The sequence below is a fragment of the Anser cygnoides genome, chromosome 2 (assembly GCF_040182565.1).
Source record: "Anser cygnoides isolate HZ-2024a breed goose chromosome 2, Taihu_goose_T2T_genome, whole genome shotgun sequence".
Classification (NCBI taxonomy): domain Eukaryota; kingdom Metazoa; phylum Chordata; class Aves; order Anseriformes; family Anatidae; genus Anser; species Anser cygnoides.
This window is the reverse complement of record NC_089874.1, coordinates 45,261,232-45,271,964: the sequence shown is the minus strand read 5'-3', so window position 1 is coordinate 45,271,964 and position 10,733 is coordinate 45,261,232. Positions and strand designations below refer to the sequence as shown.

At 45.4% G+C, this 10,733-nt stretch overlaps 1 protein-coding gene across 2 annotated transcripts in view; it reads right to left on the bottom strand.

Annotated features, from left to right (window-relative positions):
- Positions 1–70: 70 nt before the first annotated feature.
- SH3BP5 (SH3 domain binding protein 5) overlaps positions 71–10,733 on the bottom strand; it is a 48,582-nt gene continuing 37,919 nt past the window's right edge. For both annotated transcript variants that reach the window (XM_048077984.2, XM_066991971.1), the window contains exons 5-9: positions 9,397–9,527; positions 5,927–5,969; positions 5,189–5,408; positions 2,181–2,441; positions 71–1,504 (exon numbers count right to left, since the gene is read on the bottom strand). In XM_048077984.2, the coding sequence (XP_047933941.2) occupies positions 1,323–1,504; positions 2,181–2,441; positions 5,189–5,408; positions 5,927–5,969; positions 9,397–9,527 (837 nt within the window). In that variant the 3' untranslated portion in view covers positions 71–1,322. The remainder of the gene's footprint in view (positions 1,505–2,180; positions 2,442–5,188; positions 5,409–5,926; positions 5,970–9,396; positions 9,528–10,733) is intronic.

Genomic DNA, 10,733 nt, shown 5'->3' with positions numbered 1-10,733 from the left:
ATATTTAAAGACTAAACTTGCTGTGGGAGAAGATTCGGTTGAGATACACTTAGCTTGCACAGACTCGAAATGAAATGTGGAAAACAAAAATGTTTACTGTAGTGTGAAGAATTTTACATTAACTTTGAGAATAGATACACAAGCTGTGGCAAGGACAAAATACAACAGGACTGCAAAAACATAGAATAGAAAATACTTCGGGCAATACTAAAATTCCCATCAAATTAACAATAGAAACTGACATTTTAGATAAAATGGTGCTTTCAGAAATGCTTAGCCACCAAAACTGAAGAGTCCTAGGATTTTTACTACCACTTATTAGCATAATTACCAGACACTACTACTGCCTAACAGCTGCTGGCAAAACATGCCCGTGCCCTTTCTAGTTTTATTGAACACTTTCTCTAGGGCATACTAAAACCTCAAGTCCTTTTAACAGTTATAAAACCCCACACAGTACAACCTACGGAGCAATTTAAGAACACATTGTCAATCTACACTGGCAATTCTTTTTCTTCATGCATATTTTAAGGATGAACCCCTTATCATAACTGTCCCGAAAACATCTATCACTCCCATTTTCGAGCAATAACACTTAAAGTGCTGAAAATAATACTTCACTTCTCAGGGGAGGGGAAGGGCGAGGGGCCAATCAACTCTTTTGGTCACTGGATCACGCTCAGAGTCCAAGCCAGACTCAGGAAGGTGGCTAGAAAGGGCCTATCGCTGCTGAGCATTACCATCCCGTTTCTGTCTTACGCCAGTTTTTATAGGCATGACTAATCTTTATCCTTTCTGTGAGCACCAAGGGAAGAGTGAAGGCTTTTAGACCCACACATGCAGCTTTCCTGTACACAAAATATTTCTACAGCTTCAGCATAATACAGACAAATACAGATGTTTAAAGAATATGCCACTTATACTCAAGAGATCCACTGTATCTAAAGAGCATTTCATTCTACAAAACTGAAGCCAAACTGCTCTCTGCAAATGTCTGGCTTGAATTTCAGACCCCCTACTGGCATGAATTTACACAGGAACATTGCTAGTTATTGCTTCAGCCAGGCTGCTACAAAACAATTTACAAAGTCTGTGAAATAGGGGCACAGCTTACCATTTGATATCTTGTCTGGCCTACAAAGGATTTACTGAATAAAAACTTCAGCCCTCAACATCGATTAGACTTCTTAGTGCAGTTTCAAATTCTTAGAGTAAACGCTTAAGATTTGGCATATATTATTGGCACAATGTTCTTCAAACACTCAGAAGTTCATGTATAAATATTTATACTCCCATTAATCAGGACAGGGCACAAGGAGGACTCAGCCAATCTGGGCAGCTTTTCTGCCTGCGCATATTCCCTCTTTGATTTTCATGCACTGAAGGGAGAGCTGCTTCATTCGGTTATCCAAAGCCAGCCCCTCAGTGGAGCTGCTCCTGTTGTTGCTCCTATTCTTGTTCACTCTGTCGCTTGTCTTGTTCTCAGCCCCTTCTGCCCTATCCCCTGCAAAGAAAGGATTAAACTAGATGTTAAATCCAGATTTCATTCTGCAACTTAAGGCTCAAGCGGGTCGTCCCTCTGCAGCTTCCTTTGCCAAAGCACGCAAAAATATAGGAGCAGGAGCAAGATGCTTTAACAAAACCGAAGTTGGCCTTCCAAGCCACGCTCATCTTGTGCACTGCATCAGTAAGATACAGTGTAAACAGACTTAGGTTGGAGTACACAAGAACAGTGGTAATCCTCTAGTCTGAATATGTCAGCAAGGGCTTGCAAAGCCTGCAAGTGGTTCCTTTTGGCACCTTATTTATTTTTTCCCCTCTGAAAAGCAGGAATTTCAGCAAGCAGGACAGTAATTAAAAATTAAACTCAAATTTTCCTTAAAATAAGTGTACCATCAGAATCCCACTGATCACTGATTTCTGAGGAACCTCGAACCCCTCTGCTGCACTGAGACAAAAATGGGGAACCTGCACAGCCAGCAGAAGAACAGTTAAAGCATTTAGATGTCATCGTTAACTGTGGGACACGCAGGGCCTTCAACAAGTGCCTTCCCCAAGGAAGCGGCCAGAGGGTCAGCGCTCAGTGAGCTTGCGACATGCCTAGGGGAGCTGAGAGGGTTTTCCTGCTCCCTTTATAAAGCTGAAAAGCATTGGCCCAGGGCGTATCCAGCTGTGCGTACCTCTTTCGGCTTCACATTCGGGGGACGATGCACCGCTGCATTCGCTTCGGGGGCCGAGGACAGGGAAGATCATCCCAAACTCGGAGAGGGACACAGGGCTGGGCAGATCCAGGCTTCCAGGTCGTGTTGCGGGAGGAAACTGAGTGGGCACCTCACAGGGGCTCGTAGGACCGGAGCTGAAGCTGGATACCGACTGAGTTTCTGAGTCTTCTTCGGATACAAAGCTGCTGCCATTGTCGTCCTCAAACACTTCAGAAGCCACTGCAATGGTGAAAGAAACATTCCCATTAGCAAACCTACTCCCTAATTAAAAGGCAGACGTAGCTCTAGGGGCAGACTGCTTCCACCTTATCTTCCCACTTTTGCAGTTAAAAATCCAACATAAGCTCTTAATATTTCTTTTTGGATGGAGCACTACACAACAAATAATGGAAACAACAACAAACCTCGCCGGTATCATTCTCCCTGATCACGTTTGCTCCTACCTGAACTCTAACTAAAGTAAACCAAAAACTCCAAACTGACTAGATTAAGCTGCTAGCAACAGGAGGAGAAATTCATTAATGAAAGTTCCATTTTGTACTGGATACAGGGTGTAGATTTTGCTAAAAACCAACATTTTTCAGTCTCAGCTCACTGCGGGATGGGGACCTGTGAACCAGGCTTTCTGCACTCCAGGAGTCTCACTGGGATCAGAAGGTTTCTCACGTGCATCAGCCTCTGCACAACCAAAATGTGTGCTGGAATCACACCAGTCTGAAGAAGTCCCGGAAATAGCACGACATTTATGATGACCTGAGGTTATTTTCAGCTATATTTCCTCGCGATTCCTGCTGTCAGAGAGGCTCAGAACCAACTTGAGAGAAGAGCAGGAGCAAAGCGCCAGTGCTAATGAAATGGCTCAAAGGAAATCTTTCAAAGCAGTCCTCCCGTTATCCCTGCACACCACTTGGACACAAAGGGGGCAAGTGGAGGCAGCTGCCACCATGGTTATTTCAGAGATGTCCAGCCTCTTTCTGCTGCATGTTCAGACTGCAGGACTGTATTTACACATTGCAGAACTGACCGAAAAGGCTTCAAAAGCACAAAGCTGATAACCAGCACTATCCACTTTCCTGAGCCCCCTTCCATGGCATTTCATTCTCAGAGACGGTTTGTTGTGGTTTGGGTTTTGTTGTTTTGCTTTTAGATGTCATATCCAAGACTGCAAAGCGGCCTTTCTTTTCACTTACTGTATTTTATCAACGTGTAGGAAGCAATACAGATAACTGCAGGAGGTGAAGGCGAAGAAGGTAGGGTAAAAGAGATGTTTCCCATTACAGGAGTCCTCTACTTGGCCAGGAGCGCTGACACCAGCTAGTCTACAGGAAGCAAAACTTTAACTGTAGCTTATTTATTACCATCTGAGCTTACCATGCCCCACAGGAGCATCTGCTAGGGCAGAAAACCCTTGCTGATACTGCTTTATTTAACTCCAGTAGACAGAAACCATATATAAAAGATATAAAAGGGCCTTGATGGAAACTTCCCACGTTGCAACATGAGAGCTTAACCTTTCGTGGCTATTTCGGTTATTGTGCCCGGCAGGCTGCTGGCCCTGCCCTGCCGTAACCCAGTTCTACACTGGCACTAGACACAACCTGGAGTCCTTCCACCTGTATCACACTGCCCCTGAACTTCTTCAGCACAAGGAAACCCTCAATTCTGTTACACCTAAGTCTCCTGGGAGGCCTTCTGCACAACAAAGAAGCACCTGTGGGCATCCCAAGAGCCAATCCCGACCTTACTCACGGGGACACAACCTAGGGACTTCAGGGAATTCAAAAGCCATACTGAAACCACATCGTACCAGCTGGCCCAGACGCCAAAATTGTTTGCTGTGACAGGAAGGTCCCAGCTGCAAAGTACATGGTGAGGGGGCTCTAGCACACCATGCAGAAGCTCCCACCACTACAGAAGACTGAAACTAGCCCAGGCCCACAGCCCATGGCCCCTAGCCCATGGCACCACTCAGCTGTGCCACAGGCACGCATGGCCTCAGCATCGGTGTGCACCAGCGCTGACAAAGCACTGCACCTTTTGGGCACTGGGGTCATGAAATTATGAACTCCTGCAGTCCTGACCTAGACTTTTCCCTGCAGAAACAGAGCTGAAACACAAGTTGAACTGGGACTGGTGGGACAGGGCAGCAAAAAAGACTTTTTGCACCAAGAAGGGGAGGAAGTATCCAGGAGGGAAGAAAAAGTGGGGCCACATGCAGTATCAATCTATCCACTTTCACCCAAAGCCAGGACAAAAGCAAACCAAATACCACGGACTGTTCCAGTTTTTGCAACCCAAGCTACCCAGTGCTACCAATAAGCACATTAACCAGGCTTACGGCTTGCTCAGTTGCTGCTGTCACACAAGAAAAACATCTCTTATGCAGAGCCTCAGTACGCTGCATTAGCACAGAGCTGTTTCTTCGCTGCATTTGTTTGAAGCACACATGCTCTACTGAAACAGCATATTGGCAAGAGATCTTGCAGTGTAAAGGAGCTTATCCTTACAGCCCTCCTGTGCAAGCACCACACCTCTCCATGCTACTGCGGCCACAGCATTTGTCCCTCGGCCATAAGCCCAGCACCACAAATATAAGAGCTTTACTTTAAAACCAGAGGGCTTATTTTCAAACCAGTACCGCTGCCTCAGCAAACTGGCTGAATGATCTAGAGCAGCCCATGACCGCCCCAGCCAAGTCACCAAAAAAAACGCTGGCTTAAAAATTAGGAGCATGATTTGAAATGCGTTAATTTTGTTCCTGCCATACAAACTGTACAAAGAACAACAGGGAACAGCTTTTGCACTTCAGCTCGTACATCTTCCCCTTGAAAACTGTCTATCGAAGAATACAAACTCCTGCAATAACTGGTAACGTAAATTAACCAGTCCCACAACAGCCAACTAATTTCAACATTTCTTACAATGCCCACGGGATATTCCCAGACACAGAAGTGCTCTGTACTCACTCGAGACGCTGTCTGACTCCAGTTTACTTGCTGACAGGTCTTCCACAGAGGTATTGCTTCCTTCAGCACCCACACCACATCCCCGGGGCCCCATGGCGGTGGACCGTCTCCTCTCATGAATCTCATCTGAGATCATCTCCAGGTTTTTCAAGGCAGTCTTATACTCTCCCTTTGCCAGGGAGAGTTTTGCCTGCAGGTCATCCACTGTTTTCTTCAGTTGCTACGAAGGAAGACAGGTATTAGACGTGCTTTCACTACGAACGACGTGGACTCACAGCATGCAGTTCCCTGTTACGTGTCCACCTCACAGGCCCCTGCTGGGCTGGCACCCCCTGGAGCCCATCCAGCTACATGTCCCAGGCCATGGGCTTGACATCCCACTTCTTCCAAAACCTGAAGTTCACATCTGAGTAATGTTTGAGTACTATGAGCAGCCCTATGCATAAAACATGGGGCGGGGGAAATCCAGAGACGAGAAGCAAAGACAGTCAAACAGTATTTGTTCAGCTCTGAAAATGAGCAGCAGGGTTCAAACAGAGTTGGAGCGCTTTTACTGCACATGAGGAAACAAAACGTCTTATCTTCAAAATGTGCATAGCAAATTGTTGAAGATAAGAGGTTTGGAATGGAATTAGTCTTGTACAGAAATGCAATACGGTTATTCTTGCAGCACTTAATGTGCAATTTCAGTATTTACCACAAGCAGTAGTCTCAGGTGGATCTGAACTATGCACGTACCTCTAGCTGGACATAGTACTTCGCCTTGAGTTCAAAATAAGGTCTGTGGAAAAACAAAGAACATCTGTTTACAACCACTGGGACAAAACACAGAGTACTAGAGTGGGAGTTGCTCTCCTCACAGCACTAACAGAGCTATGTTGTGTTTCAGTGTAATCCTGAGAGACTACTATGTAGGTGATAGAACACCTACAGGTGCTCTCAGCTTCCCCCTCCCCCCCCCCCCCAACACATCTATTTGTTGTGGGTCTTTCGACCTAAAGACAAATAGCAAAATTCCAGTTTTTAGAGCTGACAATGCAATTCCCTCAGGCCTAGATTCTGCAATATTTAAACACAACGTCCAGCTTCAGGCATAGACATCCTGTCTGTAACCAACAGCAACCTTTTCTGAGCAAATAACACTTCCCCGAGCAAACAGCACTTGCCTCTGCTGTAAATCCTACCGCAGCTGCATTGTGGACTGTGCACCAGAACTCAAGAATGTGAAACTCTGGCTTTGCAATCCTATATGCTTGTTTGGGTTGAATTCAATATACAGTCATACACAAAATAACCTGTTCTCATTTCTCTGTGGTTAGTTTATTTCATAGGTCCTATTTTTTATTCAGCCCCCCTTAACTTCGCTAGCAGCACACAGCCAAGCAAGCGCTATACGATGTTGTCGGTGAGACTGATCCAGCCAAATTGCACCTCTGCCTTCCCTCTGCTGGGACACAGCCCTGCCAAAGGCTGCACAGATGGACCTTCCAGGCGTAGTAAGCTGTCACAGCTGGGAGCCTGGATCCCACAGTTAAAGGGCTCCTACAGCCCCACCTCAAAGCAATGGGGGTGCAGGCATGGACAAAACGGCACCTCCCTTTCTTATCCCGGTGCCAAATGGGAGGGCACAGCCAGGCTTGAATCCTGACCTCCCATCGGCTTCCACAAGCCTTTTGTATCAGCAAACGAGCATGTGTGGGTTTGCGTGGTGTAAACACGTATCTGTGCATGCACATGTATATATACACACCCACACACAGATGTACGAGCAGCCATGCTGGCAGGTAAGACACCCAAGCCAGGACAAGGATGCAGCACCACGACAGGTAGGAGCCCAAACACGAGCACTCTTCCTCACCCATCGCTAACAACCACCCAGGCACCCGACACCGAGCCTGAAGAGCAGAGAGCACTGCACTAGCAGGGCAGGGGCTCACGTCTCCTTGGGTCACTCCTTTCTCTCACATCCGCCATCTTGTAGTTACTGAAACCGGGCCCACAACACAGCAGGGCGAGGGATATGCAGAGGCGATCGGCGTCCTGCATCACCAGTTATCTAAACCCACGAGCCATTCAAAGTGCTTTTTAAAGCAGATGACAAGAAGAGTGAAAGGCACTTTGCCCAAGTCACCAGAGCAGAAAGTGACTTCCAAGAACTGGCTAATACAGACAAGTTCATCGTCCTACAGCTCAGTGGCGCTGAGCCATAAGATCTGGTGAATGTTAAGAACATGCAGCCATTAGCACATTCAGAGCTCGCAAGCAAGGACCCAGAAACAAAATTAAAAGCAAAACCAAACCAAAACAATGCAGTAATCATCCACACATCAATTTTACAGGGCAAATCATCTAAATGACTTTCCTCCAGGCTGTCCTGGTCTTACTTTAGAACAGTAATGCTTTAAGCATCTTAATTCAAACTGAAGCGTGGAGCAAACGCAAATTATTTTTTGCATAGAAAACAGCAATTCTTTCAGCATGTCTGCCCATGGGTTTGGGAGAGAGAGGCTGGACAACGTGATCCCAAAACGCACAGGTGTTGCAGGCAAACCTCCTGTGCCACATGGCCCAGGGAGGAGAGCAGAGCAGTTTGCTGTTATTAACTCCTCCATGAAAAGCAGCTACCTGCCAGTTATGCCCTGCAAGACAAGCAGCTGCAAATTCAACGGCCTCAGTTCCCAGTTTATGTAGCCACTTGACAGCACTAACGTTTTCTGCTCAGTTTCAGTTTTCCTTTGTGTGAAAATTGCAATGCTGCGAGACAGGTCACCTTTCCAACATCCCTAGGTAGTATGTCTTCAATACATCCACAATAATACACCTGCTTACGCCATTCGATATCTTCCATTTTAATACTAGGTTACAATAATTGGTGTTTCTCCTTTTTGGAGAGAAACTCCAAAACATCCTAAGTGGTTTATGCTGTCATCCCTGCTGTGAAACAAAAGGGAATACATTGGGATCCCTCCACGCACCAGTGAAAATCTCCTTATTCTGAAGGAAACAACACAACAACATCCCTACAAGGGTAGTTTCAGCAAGAAAATGAAGACTTAAAAGACAAATCACACAAGAGGCAGTTGATGCATCAGGCTCAGCACTATAATCATTATAAAAAAGGTATAGAAGAGCCCACTGACAACTTACCACAGTCTTTACTTTAAATCTTATTGTAAGAAAGAAACTCCTGGTAGCCAAACCACTTCTCAGATATTGCTCTTATCTACAGGAATCTGTCATTTCGTGATCTGATGATATTTTTGCACGGTCCCTGTGCAGTGCCAGACAAACAGCATGCAACTCATTCTAGGAAGCCACATTGCTATACTGTTTTAGCAAACATGCCTGGATCTTCTTTGAGAAGTGCTAACCCTGTCTTGAATTGAGCAAACACCAATCAAAATAGACTTTTAGTTGACCAATTTCATGAAAAAATCATTTTTAAGATAGAGGGATTAAAAGCTAAACACAGCAAGCAGATTGTTTAGACAAGCTACAGTCTGGAACTATAACGAAAGACTGCGAAATACAAAGAGGATTAAGAATTGGTTGTAAACAGGGCCAAAATTTTAAATGGATTCTGAGCAAAAAGCTGTTTTATTTCTCTGCAACAGAGCAAAACTGCTCATCAAATGCACACACATTTATTCGTGACATTTACTGTTTAGCTATGCTCTCTGAAGTCTGTTTCTTTCTCCAAGAACAATTCTCACACAGCTTTGCTACGGCAGCGTTAGGAAGTAAACAAGTCTGATGTACAGCATGCTACTCTGATGCAGTCTCACACTTTTCAGGTTTCTGTCACTTGCCTTGTTGCCTTCCTAACTAAAAATAAGAACTAAATCGCAAAAAAAAAATCCTAAACTGCAAAACATCCACGCACAGAGCTCTGCAGCTCTGTAGGCAGCATCTACGTGAAATCCCATATGCCTGTTTCTCAAGTCACGCGTCACGAAAGGGTTCAACGCACAAGAACACAACTAAGAACATGCCCAGAAAACTTTTCTTATCTCACTTAGTTCACCAATCTATCAAGTCGGGTGCCTCAAAAAGCCACTTAGGATGACAACAAATGCAAGGACAAATATTCTTCTACCAATCATCTTGTAAAGGGCAACACACTTTCACAAGTTTCAAAAACCCCACAGAATCAGTATCTCCTACAAGCAGACTTGATCATTAAACTCATCTCCAAATGTGAAACCTACTTTGATTTATTGATGGCTCTTTTCAGCTTCTTCTCCAGCTGTTTCATCCTTCCCATGGCGGCGTTGTATTTGGCTGCAGTCTCCTTGTGAACCAATTCGCTTCTCGTTTTGGTTTGTTCCGCCTCCATGACCTTCAAGGGAGAAAAGACAATGTTCAAGTATTTGAGTAGCAAGACTCAGTGATCATTTTGCTTAACAGTATCTTCATAATCTCTCCAGTCAGGAGACGGCTGAAGCCCAACCACAGGGGTGAGAGAATTGAAACGCAGTTCAGGCTGTCCCCTCACCATTACCACCAGTCGCCAGAAAACGGCAGCAGACAGCATGTCCAACGAGACAGCCTGCTTGCAGGAGGATAGAAAACTGACTTTTCTCTTTAAAGAGTTGGCCAGCCTCAAACCATGCCTTCAACATCGAAAACACAGAGGTTTGGGCCACAAGCTGACCCACTATAATGCAGGGGTGGTGATGATACGCTGATGACCAGCCCTGTAACACGCATCCGTCCCAGAGTGTCAGCCACTTTCCATGGTGAGCCTGAGCCTTATCCAGCCATCCAGGCTACTGCGCTACACACAAGCTAGCAAGTTCTTCAAGCAGTCATTTGTTCAAAACTTCATAAACAAACACTTGCTGCCAGGGCATTTTGAAGCAATGAGGAGGATTCTGCAAAATTTCTGCGAAAGCAAGAGGAAATGTCCTTTCATTAGCTGCTCTGCTGGCATCTCAGAGTCATGCCTTCCCAGAAGTTCTATCCATGGTACTTTTATTTTGCAAATTTGAGCTGCCTGCGGTGCAAGTCAGAAAATGCGTTTTCCTTAAATGCACTATCAGAGAGGATCCAGAACTGATTTGTTTAAAGTAATAAAACTGGTGACACCTCTCCACGGGTCTGGCAGTAAGGAGAAAGCACGCGATTTCCACACTCCCCCTCCTTCAACTCTGAAGGCATTTGTACAAAAAAGAAAGACAGGGCCTATTTTCTCCAGTACTAAGTTTTCAAATATTTCAGCCCTAAAACTAACTGCTTCAAGCACATTTGTTCCAGCTGGCTTCCACCACCAGAACATGTCATCTATGCTCCTAGATGCACAGAGAGAAAAAATTCAAAGTATCTTTATCTTGAAAAACCTCACTCACAGCTCTATGTTCTTGAAAGTGTCAGCCCTCAGGCTAAACTAACTAGGGAAAAAGAGCACAGTCAACTTTCACCTGCCTGGTGTGCCAGCCTGCTCGGGAGAACTGGTGCGTTGTCCTTTCTGATACCTAAACAGAAGTGTGAAACTGCCACAGGCCAAAGCTGCACTGCATCAGCAACAACTGGAAGCTCCTGCTGC